The 24046-nt window shown below is 35.5% G+C and overlaps 2 protein-coding genes across 2 annotated transcripts in view; one reads left to right on the top strand and one right to left on the bottom strand.

Moving 5' to 3' along the window:
- The window catches only part of LOC149798209 (uncharacterized), a 43530-nt gene extending 33028 nt beyond the window's left edge, over window positions 1-10502 (top strand). The window contains exons 2-4 of the mRNA XM_089963297.1: window positions 5195-5356; window positions 5956-6000; window positions 6796-10502. Of these exons, the coding sequence (XP_089819423.1) occupies window positions 5195-5356; window positions 5956-6000; window positions 6796-7036 (448 nt within the window). The 3' untranslated portion in view covers window positions 7037-10502. The remainder of the gene's footprint in view (window positions 1-5194; window positions 5357-5955; window positions 6001-6795) is intronic.
- Window positions 10425-24046, bottom strand: part of LOC149798210 (ran GTPase-activating protein 1-like) — a 110902-nt gene continuing 97280 nt past the window's right edge. The window contains exons 15-17 of the mRNA XM_089963296.1: window positions 20636-20727; window positions 15334-15458; window positions 10425-12531 (exon numbers count right to left, since the gene is read on the bottom strand). Of these exons, the coding sequence (XP_089819422.1) occupies window positions 12462-12531; window positions 15334-15458; window positions 20636-20727 (287 nt within the window). The 3' untranslated portion in view covers window positions 10425-12461. The remainder of the gene's footprint in view (window positions 12532-15333; window positions 15459-20635; window positions 20728-24046) is intronic.

The raw sequence follows: 24046 nt of genomic DNA on the forward strand, positions 1-24046 counted from the left end.
CATTCGAGATACCAGAGTGAGTATGCTACCATATATCATTCGTTCCATGGTTTTGCGAGTACGTCATGTTAATGTAGTGTGAAGGGTTAGTTTGGACTTTTCCAGAGTTTTGTAGCCTTATCACCGTTTCTTCTCCGCAAGACTGACAAAAGTCGTCATTTGACCAAATTTTATTGAAAATGTTGAGCAATGTATTGATGGCTGTATCAGGTGTTTCAAAACTTGGTAGTGAATAGCATTTGTTCACCTTTAAGAGTCGTGCGCTTTAAGAAGAGAGTCTTGTAATTCTGAAAACAAAAGGTTTATTGTCATCGTTAGCATTTTCAGATTTGTAGTTGAAGGGAGCCTTTTCTTTCAGGTTTTTTTTACACGGCGCATGTTTTTCAGAATGATTCTCGTGATTTTCTTTCCTTCGGAGTGTGTTTGAGATTTCTGGTATGGTTGTGATAATTTCATCACATTTATTGAAATGTTTGACGCAGCTTTTGTTTTTGCCAACGAATTTTCGTACTATATTTCATACTGATTTAATATACTGACGAGAGTTCAGGCTAGAGTTGTAGGATTTCCTTGTTTTCGTCTTACTCTCCCAAATTATATAAGGAGTTTTTAGTTTGGTATATACGGTATTGATTGAGATCTTCAGTTGTTGGATTGGCATTGAAATGTTTAAGGACTTTTTCTGTTCCCAGAAGGTGTCTTTGCATGCATCATCAAACAGTGGCTTGTTGACACGCTTTGGAGTCGACGAAATGCTTAGCATTGTATCCTAATACTTTGTTAATTTCTTTGTGGATTACGCTTTATTGGTTAGTCAGTGTTATAACAAAGAAGTAAATAATGTGTACTGACTGTCACGCTCTTTTCTTATCCGTCTTTAAAAATCAGTGATCCATACTTAGCGTAAAACGAATTTGATCTTATTAGTGGTTATAACATAATCTATAACGCATTCAGCAGGAGTTGCGAGTTCGGACTCCGTCGCATTTTCATTCTTTTTTTATATTATTACATGCGTTGGAAATGTGTATGCCTCATGTAGTAATTGTCTTGTAAGTATGGAGTAATTAAGTCTAGAATCATGATGTTATAAACTCGTCTACTGATAATGAAATTTTGTAGATGCTTTTTGTACTAATAAAACAAATCGATATTCGTAAATACCCTCTCAGTATTCGGCTTGTTAAGACTGCTGTTGGACGTTAAGTAAAGAGTGGAGGAGATTTTACCAAATGTTGCTAAGCAGTGGCAATTTAGTTTATATAAGTGTATGTACTTTTTTATTTTAGTACTGCATCATCAGTATTTGTGGTTGGTATGGTGAAATTCTCATGGTAGAAACGATGCATTTGTTGGTGGGATGGACGTTGTTGTTTTTTGGTTTAACGCCATTTCTCAGCGCAGGATAGGCTATACATGGTAACTCGAGGAAAAGACCCGGGAAAACCACCTACGCAAGGGACGCTACTGGCAAGCTTTCTCCAATACCCACATTTGCCAAGCCCGAGACTCGAACCAACGCGGAGAGAGGCAAAATGGTAGTAATCGGTAAAGGCGAGTGCTTTAGACTATTCGGTCTGGGTGGGATGTAGGTATGAACAACTGTTAAAGAAAATGAACATGACTCGTATTGCTCCGCTCAGTATTCTTGGTTTAAGCTTATGTTTGCGTCAAAGAATAGTTGATTTTGTCGTCATAACATGATTTGCATTAGATGGTGAATTTGTAATAACAATGTCTAATTGTCTGCAATAGTTTTCCAGCTTTTTGCATGGCGTAAATAAAAATGGATTTTATTCGTCGGAATTCACCTTCAGATGCCCTTTAACGGTGTAGAGGAAAACTTAAGTTCAGTTTGCTCATAAATTATGGCGAGAATTGTTTAAAGGAACTAGAATATATTTTTCCCTTACATTATTATGAAATAAATGTAAAGATATGGTGATAGAACCGTAAAAATATGAAGTAAACAAATTGGGAGATCTAAACCAAGTGATCTGAATAATCAGGTGTCCAGTGCATCGTGTTAAAGTCATTGTACCCAGATCCCTTGCAATGTAGGGTCTTTAATGGTGCATTGACAAATGAAAATACTGGTCGGAACTCCCCTCTTTATCACAAGACGAATAAATTTGGCAAAATATACTTCGATTTCCGTGGTGTGTCTGTCGGTAAGGCTCTTTTGCCATGACTGATCTAGACTTTCTTTTGTGCTGTGGACACCAGTTAGTCAAATAATCATTTCTGCATAGTACTTTTTGGGCATGATTTGGTTTTTTATGGATGAAAGTTCTAGGCGTAATGAACACATTTCCTCGTTCGTTTTTTTTCTTCTTCTTCTGAAAAAGTGAAATTCAGAGATTAAAGTTTGACCGTAACTGGTCTTGATGAAGAGCCAAACTCAGAAAGTATGCTTGCGTGGTATTCTAGTAGATTGTCTGGTACTAACATTATTTTAGCTTTGTGACACATCAGTTACTATCTAATCTCTTTCATGCCGAACAGGCAGTATTTCCAATCACCTGATGGCATGGCCTTGTCTTCCAAGTAGTACACCACCGTGTAATGTTGACCTGAATCAAAAGGAGTAGAGATAACAATATTGTCAAGATAAGACTTTCCATTCAGGACTAGCAATAGCAAGATCTTCAACATGGTTGTTTAGGCGGCCATGTTTGTCACCATATCAGCACCGTTTTCATTAAAGACCAACTAGACATCATAGGAAGTCATCTGGTTTGAAAGCCTCATTTCAGTATGATTTTGTGTTTAAGTAGAGGTGTTATAACAAGATTTTTTGAGATGGCTGACATATTGTCAGATCCACACTATCCAAAGAGTAGCATTTACACTTGGCCTGATGTAGACATAATAAGAAATCTTTTGTTGACAACCTCATATTGATATTACCACCCATACAGGAAAAATTGTGATAGTGATAATTAGATTTTCAAGAAGGCCAAAGTGGTGGCCATATTGGACTTCAGATCAGCACCATTTTTATTTTAGGACCAGCTAGACATCATAACAAGTGTTGGTGAAAACCCCATGTTGACAACACCATGCAGTTAGAAGGACTAGCGATAAAGAAATTTCATGATGGCCACTGTGGCTGGCTACACATGACCGCCAGTATATTTGGTTGAGGAATAATCCTGGAAGACCCAGGGAAGAACCACACACCCACAGAAAGCTACTGGCAAGCATTCTCACATACCCACACTGCACAGACAAAAGACATGCAACAAGAAAAGGAACAGCCCATAAACTCTTCTGATCTGTAACTGCTATAAAGCATAACATGTGTAGAGACTGTTAACTTGAATTATTTTTAATACAGAGATCAAATTGGCTATATATATGTGTGTGTGTGTGTGTGTGACATCTTTTTAAGAAGAAAAATCCATAATTAATTTGCTCACAAATTATGCAAGGTAGCTTTGAATAGAGACTGTTAATGGCATTTTGATTGCGATGTACAGGGCATGTTAGAATCGATGTTATATCTAATGAATAAGAAGTAACAAGGTAAATAATATAACCAGATAATAAAATTAACATCAGTTTAATCATCGCTGTAGAAGCCCAGGTATTACTTCTGTTCAGCATGGTGCCTTTTAGAGTTAGCAAAAGTCTAATGTCCATATTCTTATAGCCTTGTTGAACAAACATCACAAGAGAAGACCGGATTGTTCCAAATCGATATCTTACATCTAGAATATGGCTGCAGCCGACGAGGTTTGCCCAGTTGTTAATACATTTTAGCACTACTGGTCATATACCAGAAGAGCTTATGGGATGGTTTCTTGTTTGTTGTCAGTCCATCAGTTAGCAAAAGTTTGAAATTGCTACTTCCTAAACTGTTTGCCTCGAATGTCACACACACATTCATCCCATAGTCTACATGGTCTAAATGAAAATGGTGCTGATCGGACATCCAGTATGGCCACCACAAAGGCCATCTTGAAATTCTTGTTATCGTTGTCCTAAATGGATGGTCATATCAACATGCGCTTTACACTAAAAGACTTCAGATGATGTTTTGTTATGATAATGGTGCTGATCTGAAGTCCAATATGTCCAACACATTGGCCTAATTGGAAATCTTGTTATTGCTACTCCTTCTGAATAGATGGTCATATCAACATGGGGTTTTCACTAAAAGACTTCTCATGATGTCTAGTTGGCCCTATATGAAAACGGTGTCGATCTAGTATGGTTGAAAATCTTATTGCTGCTCCTGAATGGATGGTCATATCTTGAAAGTGTTATCATCTCTACTCCTCTCCAAATAGATGGCTGTATCATCCAACTTTTAAGATACCTAATTTTTCCTGAATTAAGTTGGTTGCAATCATTCATCATTTATGGCTACCATGATGACTGTTTTAAAAACCTTGTTATCACTACTCCATCTAAATGTGTAACACAGCGGCTAATTGAAATCATGTTAATGCTGAAGATAGTATCAACACTCGATATGTAAAAGGAAGGAATGTTTTTATCTTGAACGCCTGGAAATTCTTTTTGCCCAGTAGAGCATCAATCCCATTTCGAGGGTATTTTGTTTACTGTTTGGCTATACCTATCTATTTCATAACAGTGGCATGCACACAACAGATGTGCAGAGAGGTGGGATGTCTCTCAGCAAATACAATGCCAGAAGTATTCATGGGATTAAATCAAATCAAGGTGCAAAACATATTATGTATGATACAAGTCTGGACTTTGGGTTTTTGGTCTGCAGCAGAATATCACCACAGTGTTGGATATGAATGGTTGGTGATAGTTTGTTGATATTAATTACTGTTGTAGCATTGTAATGCACCAGGGTACAGGCAGGGGTGGGGGTGGAAGTGGGTGATATAACAAATGGTATAGAAAAACTAATTGTATACTTTGCAGCATGTTTATTGAACAATTCCTGATCAATACTTCGTTGAATGACATCAAAACTCTTTTAGCACATAGAATCACCCTTGAGAAAAGTAAGATCTCAGCTGGTCCATAGGGCATGTTTGATGGTTGGGATCAAGGCAGCAAGCTTTTGAGGTTATAAATTTATTACAAATTTAAAATGGCAACCATGTTTTGTGGGGCTGGTGTAAACTAATTTGAGTACATACCTTTTGTAGTGGTGTTTTGTGGAATATACTCTGACAGATGTTAACAAACATTAATTTTTTGTTCTTAGCCAACCCTCTGCAGAGAATTACACCTGCCAAAAGTGTCTTCAGAAGGGACATTTCACATTTGAGTGCACAGGAAAGAGGAAATATGTTTATCGACCCTCACGCACAAAGGAAATGGTAAAGAGATTAAAGAAAGAGGAAGAGGATAAAAAGTTAGAAGTCTTGTAAGTATATATTCTTTTGTTTATATGTGTGTATGTGTTTTCACTTCTTTGCAAGATTGTGTTGGTACAAAATTTTAAGTCTTAACAGTGGCAAATTGATAGAGTGATCACTTGCTTCATTTACATAGCCTTGATTTATTGGTCAATGGAAAGATTTCATAGTTCATTGAAACAACTGAGTGTCAAGATTAATGATTATAAATATAGTGTTTGTGCACAGAGTTGGACAGTCTATAAGTCTACCTAATGAATTACTTCTATAACTTGTACAATTAATTTCAATGAAAAGTGTTCCTTACTCATATTGAATGGTCAGTTATAGAATGCCTTGTAATTTCTTAAAAAGATTAAATTTTACAAATCTTTCCCTATTGATCCACCATTAAAGAAGATTTTATGACCATCTTGCATGCCCAAATAGAAACTGTTTATATTGAACATAATTGCTTCTGCTGGAGGTATTTAATTCTTTTTGATAAATTGCATATAGCATCTATTGTTATCCCGTCTGCAGGGATAGTGATAGAGATCTTGCTTTCTGCTAATGCAAGTGAGAAAAAACTTGAGCATGAATGTCTAATTTTCTTTGTAATTTTTAGAGAAAAAGCCACAAGCTTGAAAGAGAAGAAGAAAACAAAGAGAAGGTAATGACAGTTTTATGAAAAATATTCTCAACAGCAGTGTTTTTTCACTTCGCTATATGCACAAGTTTTGATTCCTTGGAAATGATAAAGGTTTGCATTCATCCCATGTACTATGTTCTTGTTAATTGAATAAATACCTTATGAGGTAAGTGGGAAAAGCTACAGTTATTGTGAAGGGTGTCTTTAGATGTTTTGTTGTTGAAGAGAAGCAAATATTAAACTATTTAACAAGAACTGTTTTTGTAGAACATATTTTCGTGCTTCCCAAGTTTGACCTCAATCCTGAAGTTTGAACCTCTTGGATAAGAACTCTCAAAGACTAATCAGTTTGAACATTGGTTTTGTGCATTTGTTTATTCCTGCTCAGTTAGTATGTACATCGTCACTGGGTGTAGATCTCAAGGATTTCCATGCTGTGTTCTGTAAGCTCAGCCCTTTGGAAAAGGGGGGGGGTAAGGATAGACCAACGACCATTGTCAGTTGCATGTATAAATCTTTTTTTAATTACCAGATAGCACATATATGGTTATAGGGTGGAGATTTCAATTGCTTCCTAGATATAACACAGGGGTCAAGTCCAGAGTGGGGGGGGGGGGAGATGGACCTGGAGGGTAAATATTTTCATGCCTATTAAGTGTTCCCTATTGTTTGGTTATGCCATCTTGCAAATAATGAGTAACAGTAAAACTTTGAATTTTTAATGGCAGTAGATTTCTCAAAGTGCAGTTCTATTGTTTTAAGCCCTTAAATTACATTGTAAATATGTAATCTAATAAAGTGCACACTGAATTGTAGATCTGATGGTTCCAGTTCCTCATCATCAGACTCAGACAGTGATTCCAGTTCAAGTTCTGACAGCAGCTCATCCTCTTCTTCATCCAGCTCTTCTTCTTCTTCATCCTCAAGTTCAGACAGCTCTACTTCTGACAGCTCAAGCTCCTCTTCCTCTTCTTCATCAGAATCCTCAGAAGTGGAGAGTGAGGAACTTGATAAAAAGTCCAGAAAGAAGAAGTCCAAGAAAAGCAGAAGCAAATGATAATCTCTTATAATAACCATGGAGAATACATGACAAAGCTACACAAGTCTAAGACCTCAAAAAGCCACAGGTCTGAGCTGACAGTGCTCTGAGACCTAACAAGTTCAGCAAGATGTTTTAATGACTAAAATATCTTTAAGAAGTAAAATTATGCTGACCAGTTATTCAAACAATTGTAAATGTGGTTTAGAGATGTACTTAATTGCCTGTATGCCCTGTATTATGCCATTGTGATTATAACAAACAATGTTTCCCTCACAAGCCATATGTAATCATATCAGATGTTTTAAAGTACTGACACTGGTTTGTTATCACATGAAGCTTGGGGCAATCATGACTGCTTGATTGATCTTGTTTAAGTTAAATCCCTTGCAATCGGTGAGGGGTTGAGATTGATTAATCAAGTGATATAACTGTACATGAAATGTAATGGTTGCTTATACCAGTTACCCTTGACTAATACTCTCATGTTCCAATATCACAGTAATTGCTGTAACCTGTATAATATGAGTGATTGGCAAAACACTGTTGCATATGATTAGATCTACCTTCTGTTGGGAATTAGGAATTATGAAATTGTTACTAAGTTTCATATTTATATCTGGCAGTGTTATATAAATATCAAACTTCATTAACAAATTTAGCCATTTCATAAAAGAGCAAATAGAAATTCCTTATTTATTGAATACATACAATTATAAGTATTTGTGAATATGTGTGCATGCAAGCAGCACAGTAATATGCCATACTCGCTCATAAGATGAGTTCAACTGCAAACTGTACAGACCCAGATCTGCTGTTGCATAATGCACCAGCAGATCTGAGTCTCTGCAGTTTGTTAGGAATCATTAGAACAAACAACATAGACCCTAATCAGGGGGTGCATTTTGCTAAAGCAGGATATTTCTTGTTTGCAGTTGACTTAGAAGTGGGTACCTAAATCTTAATTGTAGATACATGTTAGGTTTCCAAAGAATGGATCTCTTTATATAGCTCCCAATACACGAATTGTATTGCTGGAAATTGCTGATGTTGCAAAAGTTTTTCACCAGAAAAGCTCAGCATCCTAAAGTACATTCAAGTTTAAAATCCATCTTTTTTAATACCATCTTTGTAATTGCTCTACACAAAAATCTTATGTAAAATATCTTTTTAAAAAATATCACACAATTTGTAATTATGAATTAGGTTTAAGTCTATCAATTTTTGAGGGACTTAGTTCCCTTCTCCTATAAGAATTTAAGGAGTTTTTTGGGGGTAAAGTTCATGCCTGCTACACACCCAACTTGTGTTATTATTGATTTCTCAACTGACTGACAGATCACAAATTAAAGGCAGAAAATAAAATAAAGGAAGAATAACTTTCCCCCTTTTTTTAAATTGCAGTAACAGTTGATAACAGCATACTGCTATGTTGGATGACATATTAACTGCTTCATTCATGCATAACACATTTTTAATGACAACTACAACGGACAAGAATGAAAGTTGATGCTAATGCTTAGAGATCACACAAACATTGAATGAGAGAATACATGCTGAATGTCACTGTATGACAGGGTTCCTGTCCCAAAATGCTAATTTTCCAGGAAATTTTAAGGAGAAAACGACTAAGAGTCCTTTTTAAATTCTGATACTTTTATTAAAGATACATTACTGCAGTTAAGATAAATTTCTTATGATCATATACATATATAATAAACTGATAAAAATTATTCCATAAATCAAACAAGACTTTTCAGAAACTCACTGCACATAGGTGCCTACTGTCGACCTATTTCTTTCTTTGCCTCAATTCTGTTTCAAGTTTATTTAAGAGCTTCTTTCTTGTCTTTAGCAGCATCTCAAGACATTTGACTATTAAATATTTACGAGACTTAGTGTTCTCTGCAAGTGTATCTACAATATCATAAGGTGAGTGTATGTTCTTTCTAGCCTTATCTTCTTTGCTATTAAACATTCCGGTTCAGCAAATTCATCATTTCTTTTCCTTTTCTCTTCTGCTGCCATCTCCTCCAGATGAGCCCTCCATCTGGACCATGCACTTGGAGCTGCCATAAGCATGCCACTTGTAACTGATATTCTGTAGTCCTTCAGTACTATTTAAATGGTCACATATAGACCTCTTTGCAACAAGGCTCTTCTCTTGGCATGTTGGTAGTCATTGTCTCTTTTTTTTACATTAAAACCTTTTTCAACCCGAGTTTGCTCCACGAGAAAGTAACAAGACAGTTTTTGATGACTGACAAGTTTCACATTATATCAAAAGCTGCCTGATTTCATCACCAAAACATGTATCTAAGCATTACTAGGTGGTGGTGTTGATGTCAAAATTAGAGTTTCTTTTACCAGATTTAGTTGCGCACACATATTGAACAAAGAAACAACAGAGTCAGTTTCCCGCTCTGTAAGATTTTTTCTTGTGCATCTCTGATTTCTTATGTCAAGGTGGACTATCTCATGTAGGAAATGTTGATATACTTTGAACACATTTCAAGGAACACTTTAAATTTCAAAAAGGTTACTCACTTAAGCCATCCTTGAAAACACTCATCTTCAAAGCATGCATTGTTGAACAATGTTTTATAGTCTGTAATTTAAAATTATTATTAAAAAATTCGGAATGAAAGAATAGTTAGTCTTGCCTCAGTAGATGGTACACGTCAGACCATGCGAATAAACTTCCAGTGCAGAAAAAGGAAATTTATGACTGTACATGCATACAAAAAATGATTAGGTACATGTGCAGAAATCTCTTATTTACCAGACTCAACCATGGCTACCAACATATGACCATTTGAAAATCATTCACTGCAAAGTTGCAGTAGAAAAATAACATTTTCTCAAACAAAATTTTCGTTTAGCTTTTTAACTGAAATATGCGAATTTTGAAGTGTTTTACAGCAAAATCAAACAAGCAATGGAATCTGTGTTTGACGATAACCATATTGTTCCTGATAAAAAGAAAAAAGAAAGTGGAGATACTTTTTCTAAACGAAACAAAATAAAGTGTTTAGAGTTTCCATTTAATTACAACGTTTTTGTGCCAATGCTACACATTACTAACCCTTTTGCAGTTGAATTCCAGGACCTCCTAAACGAATCAGGAGGGCGTGGGAACCCTGTTTATGTGAATACGTGGAGAATGTCACTTTATAAAATAGTCGGCTCCACTTAAATGCATATCGCTTAATTGCATAGATCGCTTAAGTGCATAGTGAAAGTATGATCCCATTTTTCATTGTAAATATACATGAATCCCGCTTAAATGCATACTCCATTTATATGCATAGCTTGGGTCCAGTCCCAAGGCTATGCATATAAGCGGAGTTGACTGTACATGGAGAATGTCATATTTCACCAACAACAAAAGAAGTAAAAGAAAATGTAATAATACTGTACTTCATTTATTTTCAAATCCTTTTTATTCTAGCGATGTTACATACAATAAAATAAATCCTTGTGAGATATGTTTACTCTTGCTTTTTAATGAACACTTTATGAAAATAAAGCACATGTTTGCCATGTTATACAAAGAAAAGAATAGTTACAAAATGTCTTGGTACTCAAATAACTGAAGATGATACATTGTAATCCCACTCTGAAAATACAGCTAGTCCATTCTGCACTGAATCTAGCAATTACGAAAACTTGGATACAGCACTCACTCTCCATCCTGAAGGAACATTCAGTTGATTAAAAACTGCATTATTACAAATTAATAAATAAAATGTTCAAAACTATAGGAACTATAATCAACTATCATGGTGAAGGATAATTACATTTGCAATGAACTCTAGCCTCCAGTATTTTCATTGTTCATTATAACACTGATGGTACTGGACTTGTACAAGGCACTCTTATTCATCAATAGCCACTTGTACTGAGAATTTTAAACAAATATATTTTCTATTACCTTCTAGATTCTTTGAATAAGCGCCAATTTAACTTGTATTAAAGATTCACTCAACTGCCAATGGTATAAGCTCTGATGTGCCATTGCCTGATGTGCCTCCAGATCCATGCAGTCTCTTCTTTATTTCCAGCAAAAACTTCTCATTTTGCATGCTGGAGGGGGGAACTGCAGTAGTTCAGTTGGCATAGCATCAGACTTGATGATTCAAGGGTCATGAGTTTGATACCAACCTGGATCAGCTCTTTGGAAAGACACTTAGATAGTATTTACTCTATATGATATAGCCCAGGCATGTGAAACTTCCTCTAGGGCACAGGCAGGATAAGCAATTTTTATAAAGATGAAACCTATGATGTAAATAAGCATCGAGCTTGCATGCCATAGGATGCACATGCCTGATTTAGCCAATAATATGTTTAAAAGTGCCATTAAAACCAACAAAACAAATTTATAAGCTGGTCAATTTGGCAAATCTGCATCTAAGCTGCCTGTAGTCTAGTGCATGTTATATGTAGTTAAAGTTAGTAAGGTTAAAATCGTTAATCTCACAGGTTTGATCACAATTACAGGAGTTAAAAAAACTAGTGTACACATTCAGATGTTTGTGCATCTCTTCAATTCATATCCTGAATTGGACACACATTAGCAGCTGCTGACAAAACAAATGTTTAAGACCAATTCGTTAAGACATCAACCAAATGTTAAATTTATAAAGCATTGTTGAGCTCCAAGATTACTGGCAGCAATTTGGAAATTTCATGATTTTTCATCAGATAGCAATATTTACGGAGTCTACTGCTGCAAACCAATGAACCAATTATCCTTCTGTAGAAACGGTCTGCCTTACCCAGTTGCTAAATTTAAGACCTAATGAATTTTTTTTTTAAGTCCATGAAAATTGATACCAACAAAAAAATTATTAAAGTTACAATGCTCTAAATGAACTGTAATTGCAAGAGCCCTGTTTTATTCCGGCCACCATCATGCTGGAGGATGAAAAGCAAGAAATGTATTATAAAATTCTGTCTGAGGTCTACAAAATGTCCCAAATTGTCTGCCTTTCTGAAACCATGTGAACAATGGAACTGACACTTACTTCCACTGTCATTACATTAACTAATGTTCAATAATGAAAAAAGTTTATGTACAGGGTTTGACACATCAGCATAATCCTGGCTTTATAATGCCAATTAAAAGTTAAGTTCCAAAACAATAAAGGTTAAAATTGCAAAAAATCCAAGACCAGGTTTACAGGATCATGAAGTTGTAAAAATCATCAGTTGTAAGCAAGGTCCTACCTCTTCCTGCACATCATTTCTTTTAGTTTTTCACTGCCTAAATAGATGTAAGAACTGCCCATAGAACAATGTACATGACATAGGCAAAGAAAAACTGTCACCCCATCCTGCATATAAATTTATAGCACTGTTTATGTGGAACATTTGCACAGGATCACATAGTCATGAGTACGAATCTAAACAAGGAATTAATACACAATCCAATGTCGTCTTAGATAGAGTAGAGTGTTTGAAGAATTTTGTGTCTAGCTGCTGAAGCCTTTTCTAACAGTGGGTGAGGTCTGAAAAAAAAATACAGCAATTAAGTTTCTTAAAAGTGTAAAATGTCTCAACACCTATCAAGCAATATCATTACTACTGTTCATGAACCATTCATTTCTATAACATATTTTGCTTAAACTCAATAAACCAAAGCTGGGGGATGCTTTGACAATATTCTGCTGAAAAACCTTTAAGTTACAATTCAACGTTGTGATGGTGAGGTCAAATTACATAGAAGAGTTTATTTTGTTCAGGGAGAATATGCAGGGCTAGTAATATTGTTTGCTGTTGGTAGCAGGTGCATTTTAGTGACTACCTCATTTAGCCCTAGCTTTCGTCAACACCTACCCAGTCCAACTTGGGTTAGTTGCCATAACGTGCTTCTGGGAAAGGCACTTGAGATGCTTAGCTCCCAGTTCCTCATCATGATATAGCCAGTAATGGTTAAAAGTGAAAGTAAACCAAACCAAGCATCCTTGCTGCCCTCATGAACTGGCTATCATTTTGGTTAACTCCGCTTCTGTTCTTCTGTTCCCATTAGGTACTTCGGTATCCCACTACTACAGCCTTCTTTGAAGCTGCCCCTACATATTTAGGTTGTCTCGGCTTCTATTCCCATTCCGTACGTATCCCACTGCTGCCTTCTTTGGAACTGCCCCTACATATTTAGGCATTCTTGACTTCTATTCCAATTAAGTACTTAGGTACCCCACTACAGCCTTCTCTGGAACTATCCCAACATACATAGGTTTGTATTACATTTATGTATTATATACATCTTAGTTTGACTGACATGGAAACAAATGAACTTTATGACCAGTAGTTTCAAATGTGATCATGGTCTTTTGTACAAAATGTACATGGTACATTCATTAATTTTGCCTTCGACCTCTCCATCAAATTGTTGCTAAATAGTGCAAGTTTGCAATGAACGAAGGAAAGAATGATTTGTTCAGAAAAATGAACAAACTGTCATAAAATTATCTATAACTAATTAGCATGACCAGTCAAAGAGAGACAATCATATAAAAGTAATCATACATGCGAAATCCTTGAAGGGACCAAAGTTCAACTGGCTATAAAGCATTTACAGGAATTCATGGAAAGCTCCTTTCTTTCCTCATTCATTTTAACTGCCAAGTATTGAAACTGATATCAGATTTATTTTAGAAAGACCAATATACCATGTCCTTTGACCTTGAATGTGATATCAATGAACTTGTTTCAGATTCTGTTAAGATATCCACATTCTAAGTTTGGTTAAATCCACAATATTTTTAACTAAACTGGCATCATTCAAGGTATTTTTCAGAATTTATTCACAAACTGGTTTTGATAAAATCCCATTGTACTTGTATGTGCTATTATGCTTATATGCCATCACAAATCCTTCTGGCCCCCACCCCCCATGTCAGAATGCTATCAACTTACTTAATATAAATCAATACAAAGTCCGATAAAAATTAATTTGTGCAGGTACAACTTATAAACTTGGTGAGATGTAAATATAAAAATAAGTATCTCTGACTTGGCTACTTATTTGTTGCCCCAGTCTGCCATGAAATCTGCTGGCATAGGACTGGTGGTCATTTTGCATTGTATGCTGATACTAACTGGATACTATAAAAGGTCTTTATCTGAAAATTCCCAAGTTAATAAAATCATTCTTTCAGGATGAGTAGCAATAACAAAATTGTGAAGATGGTCACATTGGTGTCAATGTTAATTGTCGGCTCATCACCATTTTCATTTGGGACTGTCTACATCATTTTTAAGTGTTTTGGTAAGAACCCTGTATCACACCATCAGGAGGAGCACAGTTTTAAGATTGTTATGGTCAATGAAACCTATTGTGGAACCAATTTTATTCTTCAAAACAAATTTATCTTTGAACCATGACAACAGACATTTACGTTTTTAATGCAATTTTTAAAAAATTTCACTGCAAGCCCTTCACAAGCTATTTTCAAGGTATATGTTTAGAACTAAAGGTTATATATAAAAAAGATTTGTCTTCTTTCAGTCAGTCAGTGACTATGACCTCTGAACATTTGACCCCAAAATCAATAAGCTTGTTCTTTACCCCAAGCAGAAATCATCCATACAATTTTTGGTCCAGGTCTGCAATGAAGAATTAGTGTTACTGTGCAGAAACCATTTTTTCTTTCGGTTGCAGTGATGATGAACTTTCACCATTTGACCCAAAATCAATCTGCTTCTTCCCTACCCATGTGCAAGCCATCCAAAGTTTGGTCCAGGTCTATGATGTAGAACTAATGTTATTGTTCAAAAACCATTTTTCTTCTTTCAGTCATAATGACCTTAATCTTTGACATTTTAAACCCAAAATAACAGGCTCCTCCCATAGCCCATGTTCAAGCCATCCACAAGTTTGGTCCAGGTCTACCATGTAGAACTGGTGTAGAAACCATTTTTATCCTTTCATTCAAAGGACCATGATAGACTACTTCCTTGGCCCAAGTACAAGCCATCCAAAGTTTGTTAACTGTAGATGTTGGAGAACTAGAGTAATTGTGCCAAAATTTGAGATTGATGGCTGAGGTAGGGGTGGGGACAACATCTAAAACAAAACACATTGCACCTTGTGGTGTTCATATAATCCAAGACCATAAACTGGGGGTCCTGGAATCAGGGACTCTCACAACCTAAGTCAAACTACATGTCTGAAGATTGTTTCTGGACAACTTGTCCACATTTTACTTCTTTCCTGACAAAAAGAAAGAACTATAATGTGATAGAAGGGGGTGGGTAAACTAAATTTTTAAAAATGCACTAAACATAAAATATATTACCACACTTACTTTGATATAAACACCTGTAATATTTCTTTAGCAAGTTTAGGAAAATATTGCTGCTGCACACAGTGTTCTAGTACAAAAAGAGGTCCCGATATATCACTTGGAGGTCTGTACTTCTTGTCTTCACCCTGAAACAACAAATTGCAATGAAAATGAAGTGTAGACTCATTCTATACTGGCGACTTTATCTGCATTTATAAGTTCCAAAGGCACTCTGTTGGTTGGAAATGGCTAGTTTGTGTCCATGTGAACCATGTGAGTCGCACATTTCCCTCCCAAAGGTAAGAATTGGCACAAAAAAATGAGGCAGGTAATATGTTTCATTAAGTGCAGAGAAAAAAATTAATGGATTATATACTTAAGTAACAAAAATTTTATTAAATAAAGTCGTGAAAACCCTTTTTAAAGAAATGGGTATCAATAAAGTGTATTGAAGTATACAATAATGCATAATACACCCCTCCATCAGTAACTAGTGCACAATAGGGTCTAAAAGCATAGACTGCAGAGTTACAGAGGTACCTCTGAAAAAACGGAGAATGGATGGACATCGATAGTGAAAAGGGGGAGCAATGGTTAAATACTTGTTTCATAATTGCATTTGAAATAACTGTTATAAAACAGTTTTTATTCTAATGAAGCTGTTCACTTTCATCAATGATTAACTATATTTTCAAGACAACCACTCTTTAAAAGATTGTTAAAAAAAAATTCTCCAAGAAGTTTTAACACTCATCATGTGTACCAGTGAAAACATTGGTGCATTACATCACTGCTTTTTGCATGTGATACATGTGGATACATTCTAGTGTCATTGTTGATTCAGATTAGTTAGGGCTGTTAAAATAAAAAATATATGGTACCCAGGAAAGGCAGTTTTTGAAAAATATATTCCAGGATACTTTGATTTCACAGAGTTCTTATTAAAATGATACAAAATTTTAAATTGCATCTATAAGTGAGTACCCCACTTTACAAGTGCCTTCGCTGGGTCCCATGTATTTTTTTTTACCAACAGCCCTTACAGAATCTTTTTAAAAAATGAACATTTATTCAGCAAAAAAAGCACAGAAACTCATTGTGCTATCAATTAAGACATTGATACTGTTACTTTATTGCCATTAATTGTGTAACTTCTGCTCATCCATGAGCATACGTCCATGAACTAAATTGAATCTTGCCTCTCTATAATGAACACTGTATTTGAACTAAGCTTTGCACTCACAAAGTTATGACTTTAGCTTGGTTCCCATGCTATCCTTGACCAATTTTGCAAATGAGTAGGAAAAACCACTGATTAATGTTTGATACATAATTTTGTTACTTATCTATTATTATTTAAAACGGTCTTTGATTGGTCAGTTGAAATGAATTGACAAACAACCAAGACTTTTAGCTCTTATACAGGTAGGATCAGCATGCCTTTAAAATGTTCATTTTATCTCCATTATCTGATATAAAATATTAATTAACATAATAATACAAAGCAGGTCTGCTTTTAATTTGGTTGTAACAATGCAAACACTTCCACAAATCAGATCAAAAGTTGGTACTTGATTATTTTTTCATCAAACTGTTCGTGGCATGACACTTTGTTGATTGACACTTAAAACTGAAATACAAATTTCCTTTGGTAAGTCGTATTTAACTGATATTTATTTCTTAAAGTCTTGCCACCAATAGCCACTACCAACAAAAACAACAACTAATAAGCACTGCCAACATTTTCACTGACTGATCGTTCTTCATAGTTATTTACAGTACATTGATAATTTTTGCAAAAGGAAACATGATAAAATATTACTTGATAAGAATTGCTAAATTCATCATTGCCGATTCCAACTTTCTGTGCACTAACTTCATTTTTGATGATAAAATCAAGGTTTCATCTGTAAATTTTGACTGTAAATACTAGGGAAATAGGCCCATCTGACATGCATGTCAAAGTCAGGTTTTATAGTGGGGAAAATGGCTGGCCTGACACGCATGTCAGTCAGGTTTTATAGTGGGGAAAATGGCTGGCCTGACATAAATGTCAAAGTCAGCTTTTACAGTGTGGAAAATGACTGGCCTGACATGCAAGTCAAAGTCAGGTTTCATTGTGGGAAAATGGCTGGTATTACATGCATGTCAAAGTCAGGTTTTATAGTGAGGAAAATGGCTGGTATTACATGCATGTCAAAGTCAGGTTTTATAGTGGGAAAATGGCTGGCCTTACATGCATGTCAAAGTCAGGTTTCATAGTAGGGAAAATGGCTGGCCTTACATGCATGTCAAAGTCAGGTTTTATAGTGGGGAAAATGGCTGGCCTGAAATGTGTGTCAAAATCAGGTTTTATAGTGAGGAAAATGGCTGGCCTGACATGCAAGTCAAAGTCAGGTTTTATAGTGGGAAAATGGCTGGTATTACATGCATGTCAAAGTCAGGTTTTATAGTAGGGAAAATGGCTGGCCTGATGCATTTCAAAGTCAGGTTTTATAGTGGGAAAATGGCTGGCCTTACATGCATGTCAAAGTCAGGTTTTATAGTGGGGAAAATGGCTGGCCTGATGCATTTCAAAGTCAGGTTTTATAGTGGGAAAATGGCTGGTATTACATGCATGTCAAAGTCAGGTTTTATAGTAGGGAAAATGGCTGGCCTTACATGCATGTCAAAGTCAGGTTTCATAGTAGGGAAAATGGCTGGCCTTACATGCATGTCAAAGTCAGGTTTTATAGTGGGGAAAATGGCTGGCCTGAAATGTGTGTCAAAATCAGGTTTTATAGTGAGGAAAATGGCTGGCCCGACAAACATGTCAAGGTCAGGTTTTACTGCAGAGAAAATTGCTGGCCTGACATGCAAGTCAAATTTAGGTTTTATAGTGGGGAAAATGGCTGACCTGACATTCATGTCAAAATCAGGTTTTATAATCAACAACCGCCTTTTCTTTCTTTGCATATATAAACCATAATGTTTATTATGCTGAAGAATGATCCCAGAAACAATTATTTTCAGCTCCTACAAGATATATTTGCAGGACAAAAGCCTGCTTTTATCTCGGCACTATCTGCATTATACTTATATGAATTTGTCAATAAATTTATTTATGTCTGCATTAATTCAGAAATTTTATCTACTCCTTTTTCCAAAAGTTTAATTTATTTGCATTTTTTAATTTTTCATATTTTAAAATGTGTTCCTGTGTATGTGAGATGCTTATTTAAATTCACAAATTCAGTGATATAATATATTCATATTAAAGCAGTCTCACTACCATGTGGTATACTCCATGGTTGCCATGGAAAGTATAATTTTGTTGATGTATTTGGGATTAATGCAATTTCTCAGTGTAAGATAGGCTATACATGGCGGCCAGTATAACTGGAAGAAGAACCCGGGGAACCATCGACCCTTGGGAAGCTACTGATAGCTTTCTCACATACTCACACTAGCTGAGCCAAAGACTTGAACCAATGAAGGCAGAGGTGAGATGTGATCAGCAAAGGTAAACGCTTTCAAACCACTTGACCACACGAGGCCCCAGAATAGTGTTATAATGTATAATGTATTTCACTATAAGGCAGTCTCGCTATAAGGTGGTATACTCCAGGACAGTGTTATAATGTACTTCATGATAAGGCAGTCACACTGTAAGGTGGTATACTCCATGGCTGCAATGGACAGTGTTATAATGTACTTCATGATAGGGCAGTCGCACTATAAGATGGTATATTCCATGGCTCTCATGGACTTATAAGGTGTGGTAAAGAATCATCTGCTGATCCTTACGGATTTGTGTACAAATATACTGCAATGTAAAACCCTCTGTGGATCCGGGTCCCTCATATAACATAGGCTTGGCAATGAAATCCCACGAAACTTGTTATTTAATTATAATATTACTACTCAATTTATTTTAAATAACTGTATTCCTTAACTCACCTGTATTAAATAAAAATATTAATTTACAGCAGTAAACATACTAATTTGTTTTGGGTTTTGTGTACAATATAACACGTAATGAAACAATCTAACTCAGAACATCCCTTAGTTAAAGGTACTCTCATTTAAAATGTGAAAAACTTACATGGTCACTATGAACCATGTTATAATGAGGAATTTACTGTGTCTAGATGCAATCTAACACTTAAAATGAGAACAACAGACAAAAGTGTTCATCTCAGTAAGGCAGTTGATATTTTTCCATAAGGTTGACCAGTTTTCAGAAAGGTGTAACAAAATATCAATAACTGCTGTTGTAAAGCTGGAAAACATAATTAAAAGTTCAGCACATCAACAATAAACAATATTTTCAACTGAAAAGTTTGTAAAGTGTGCATAGGCTTTATTTACCACTAGTACAGTTGCACAAACTCTAGTTCCAAACCCTGCGCAGCTCAATGGCTTGTTGCTATCTCTCAACTTTACACAATTCTTGGAAATTCTTTTCCATTTCACAAGACGATGGCAATTATATCTCCCGACACAAGACATACTCAAATTGGCATGTGATGTCCAATAAATGTAATTGTGTCCTTCCCAGCTTTTATTCACAAAAATCTGAACACTCCTTTTTATTCTTCCGTGTTGATTATTAACACTTTTCTAGAAGAATATTTTCCCTTTCATCTTAAACATGCATCGCTTTCTGGACGCCATTTTTAAAAATTCTATAATCAACAGTTTGATCATGCAGACACTTTGCATGAACAAATAGGTGCAGTTTAAAGTGTCTGGGGTGCTGCTATAAAGTTAGTCTGGTTCCCTGACCAATTTTACTAATTCTAAGATGAAACCCAGATCCAAATAAAATGCAGATGAGCCAATTATCTGGATTTTTCAGCAATGATCATTTTTCGGTAGTTTTTGCTAGTATGCTGTAAGTTTGTATTTTATGGGTAATTTGCATTAGACTTACGGTAAAATTATAAAAGTTGGCAGGTCTGTATATGGTAAATGAATTTTTGTAAACTAATGATCACTTTTATTCAGTATCAATCAATGGAAGAAACATGATTAATTTTGTGTTTGGCAAATGATATTTAAAATAAATACACCAAATATTTTGCCTAATATGCTTCACCTATGAATAATCTATAAACAAAACCTTTTCTTATACCAAAAAGCAGATCATTGTGACCTATTTTCCTCTGAGGGAGTGGTAATGACCTAAAGATAAAAATGCCCATAAAGAGTAATGACATCACATGCTGATGTTTACGAGGACTAGAACTAAGTCCAAAAATTTCTGCTTGACACCCATGTCAACAATGAAGACAACATCATCAAACTCGTGCTAAGTTGTCAAAAGTCTGAAAGATGTTACCTTTAATAATCCCAAATATACTAGACAAGCATTCACCACTGATCCTGCTGTCGCCTCTTCATGTCCTTGAAAACATTCCTTCAGCATGATATCTGAAATATTGAAACAAAATTATATTCTGATATTTGCCTGTAACACACTGAGGTGTTGGGGCAAGCAGAGCATACCTGACGGAAGAAGCTAAAGAAAGTTCATTAGAATAGAAACTGACCTAGAATCAATGCAAGTTACAACAAATTGTGCTCACCTGTTGACTCCCAAATGTATATGACACTGGCAGTTCAACCAGATCTATCTCAGTCCCAGTGTTGTGCTGTGCTACACAATACAGCATGTTAACTATTGTATATACTCACATGCATGTCAGATCCAACTGCAAACTGCACAGATCCAGATCTGCCATCAAATTATGTGCAAGGAGATCTGAGTCTTTGTAGTTTACTGGGACTATTCATTTGAATAAACAATACGGACACTGATCTACTGTCACATTATGCAACAGCTGATCAGGGTTTATCTTGTTTTAGTTGGATTTAATCTATAAACAGGTATATATAATAACAAATATAAACTACATAATACATCCCAGACCTCGCAAGAAGTCTTTCAGTGAAACTCCATGTTGATAAGACCAACCATTCAGGAGAAATAGCAATACCAGGATTTTTAAGACTGCTGCTGTTGGATGTTAGATCACAGAATTTTCATTTAGGACCAACAAGACATCATAAAAAGTCTTTAAGTGAAAGACCAAATGTCAATACAACCATCCATTTAAGGCAGAGTAATTATTATTATTATTATTATTATTATTATTATTATAATGATAACATATTCAAGATGTCTGCTGTACAACCATATTAGGTAACAGAATGGTAACCATTTTCATTAGGATCAATCAGACTTCATAAGAAGTCTTGAGATGAAAATCTCACATTGATATGACCATCCATTCAGTGGCATAACAAGATTTTCAAGCTGTCCGTCATGAAGGCATTACTGGACCTCTGGGGGCACACTTTTCATTCAGAACCAACCAGGTATCGTACATCATTAAGTGTTAGTAGGACTGTCTATTCAGAAGGAGCAGCAAATTACAAGATTTTAAAGCTGGATATTTTGGTGACCATGCTGGATGTCAGACATAAGAAGAATTTCAGTGAAAACCCCATGTGGATATGAGTATCTATTCAGAATGAGAGGTGATAAAAAGATTTTCAGGATGGCTGCCATGGCAGCCATAACAGCGCCATTTTCAATTAGGGACTAAGTAGGCAATCTTATGACCATCTTATGCATCTCATAGAAAGTAACATTTCCCATTACAGTATTTGAAAAACACAATAAACGCAAATAATCAGAACCTTATCTTGCAACAAAAAGTGTTTAATCCTGAATGTATCTGTGGTAATAAAATCCCAAACAAGATTTTTCAAACAACCTAATCTCTTTAAGACAATCTGGTTAAAAATCCATCATTTAAAAAACATTTTCAAAAGGGTTGATTTAAATTTTGACAAAAGACCTTCAAAATTATATACTGTTGTATAAACAAGGACTGAATTTTCTGTAAAATCAACTTGTCTTCTTGTAATTCATTAAACCAGTCCCCAAACCTGTATTGATACGGGGGCTCATATCTTTTTTTAATATATAATACAAGGGATGACAATTTCTCATTTTAGTTCTGAGATTCAACAATTTGGACTAAAAATGTGGACTAAAACGAATAGCAATCCGCTTTCTAATCCGAGTTTCCTCCGAATATTCCCACCACATTTTTCATATTTGGACATTATGGTTTGGGTGTATGGTCATTACAACAGCATACTGAAAATTTGGAATTTGCTGCCACCATGCGGTAGCGACATATGGTAGTCGCTTACCAGTGGGCTTAGAAAATTTAATCTTATATTATATTGACTCATACCTGCATGAAATTGATAGGAAATGATTTATTTTCTCAGAAATGGCAAGGATTATAATTGTTATGTTGTTAATCAGCTGACAGACAAGATGAAACTACGGCGTAGATGAAACCTGACCATGTACTTACCATCTGCATTACTAGTCACATGACTTCACAAATCTCAAATGACGACATCAGAAGTCCAATAGTCAAGTCCAATAGTCATGTGATATCAACAAACTCCTTTATACTGTTGTTGTACAGAAATCCAATTAAATTAAATGAAAGTCAGATACTTTTTGTAAAAAGCAGCAATCTGGCCAGTCTGATTTATCAAGCAGAGATCACATGTCAACATGGTAGTCACATGATACAACAAAACTCCAGAAGTTGTTCTCGGAATATATAAATATGAAGAATTTTGTGTTCCTTCGTTTTTGTATTTTTATTACAACCAGTATATGACTTTCATTTAATATTTTATTGCATTTTTTCTCTACAAGATTTGAAAATGTGGGTTGTTAGATTTGTGTACTCATGCAACTAGAAATGCAAAGCGCGAGTACCAGGTCACATTTCATCAACAACGTAATTTTATCTTGTCTTAAAACAGATTAAAGACATAACGATTTGAACACTCACAATTTCTGAGAAAATAAGTAATTTTCATATCAATTTCATGCATGTATCACTCGATCTAACAACATTTAAAGTTTGCTGGGCCATCTGGTAAGCAACTACGCTTTGCCACCACTATGTTGGCCTCTTGTGACGCTAGACTAGTTTCATACCTTCCATATAAGGAAAGATATGGCTATCGAGCTGACTTTGGAGAAAAAAAGTCTACTAGACGAATCTAATCCACTGGGCATTTGAAGTGACTCAGCATATATGTTTATTGCAAGCACCCAAATGATCCATACTGCACCCTCCGAATATTCTGGTTAGAGCTCAATACACTTAACTCACAATCAGTTTAGTTATGACTCAATTACGTGATTGTTTCGGGCATCAAGTGGTGGTGGAAAACTCCTGGGTTTTTCCCAACTTTCATCAATATTTGCGAAATTCAAGTACTTTTCATGGTCGGGAAAAAAAATCTCATTTCTCTTGACTTTTTCCCGATTTCCAGGTACCGTGGGAACCCTGTGCATTACCACCTGGGCACCTGAATATTTGGGCTTATGTTGTGTCTCCTTTAGAGTTTTTATTGTAAGTATTTATCTGTGAATACGTAGACAATGAGGGCTATGTATTTTCAATAAGCCTCCTCCAGTCTTTACATTCACCAATCATATCATGACTTTCTGTTCCAGTCTTTACATTCACCAATCATATCATGACTTTTTGTTCCAGTCTTTACATTCACCAATCATATCATGACTTTCTGTTCCAGTCTTTACATTCACTAATCATATCATGACTTTCTCTTCCAGTCTTTACATTCACCAATCATATCATGACTTTTTGTTCCAGTCTTTACATTCACCAATCATATCATG

This window comes from Sinohyriopsis cumingii, chromosome 6, assembly GCF_028554795.1.
Source record: "Sinohyriopsis cumingii isolate HCF-2022 chromosome 6, ASM2855479v2, whole genome shotgun sequence".
NCBI lineage: Eukaryota > Metazoa > Mollusca > Bivalvia > Unionida > Unionidae > Sinohyriopsis > Sinohyriopsis cumingii.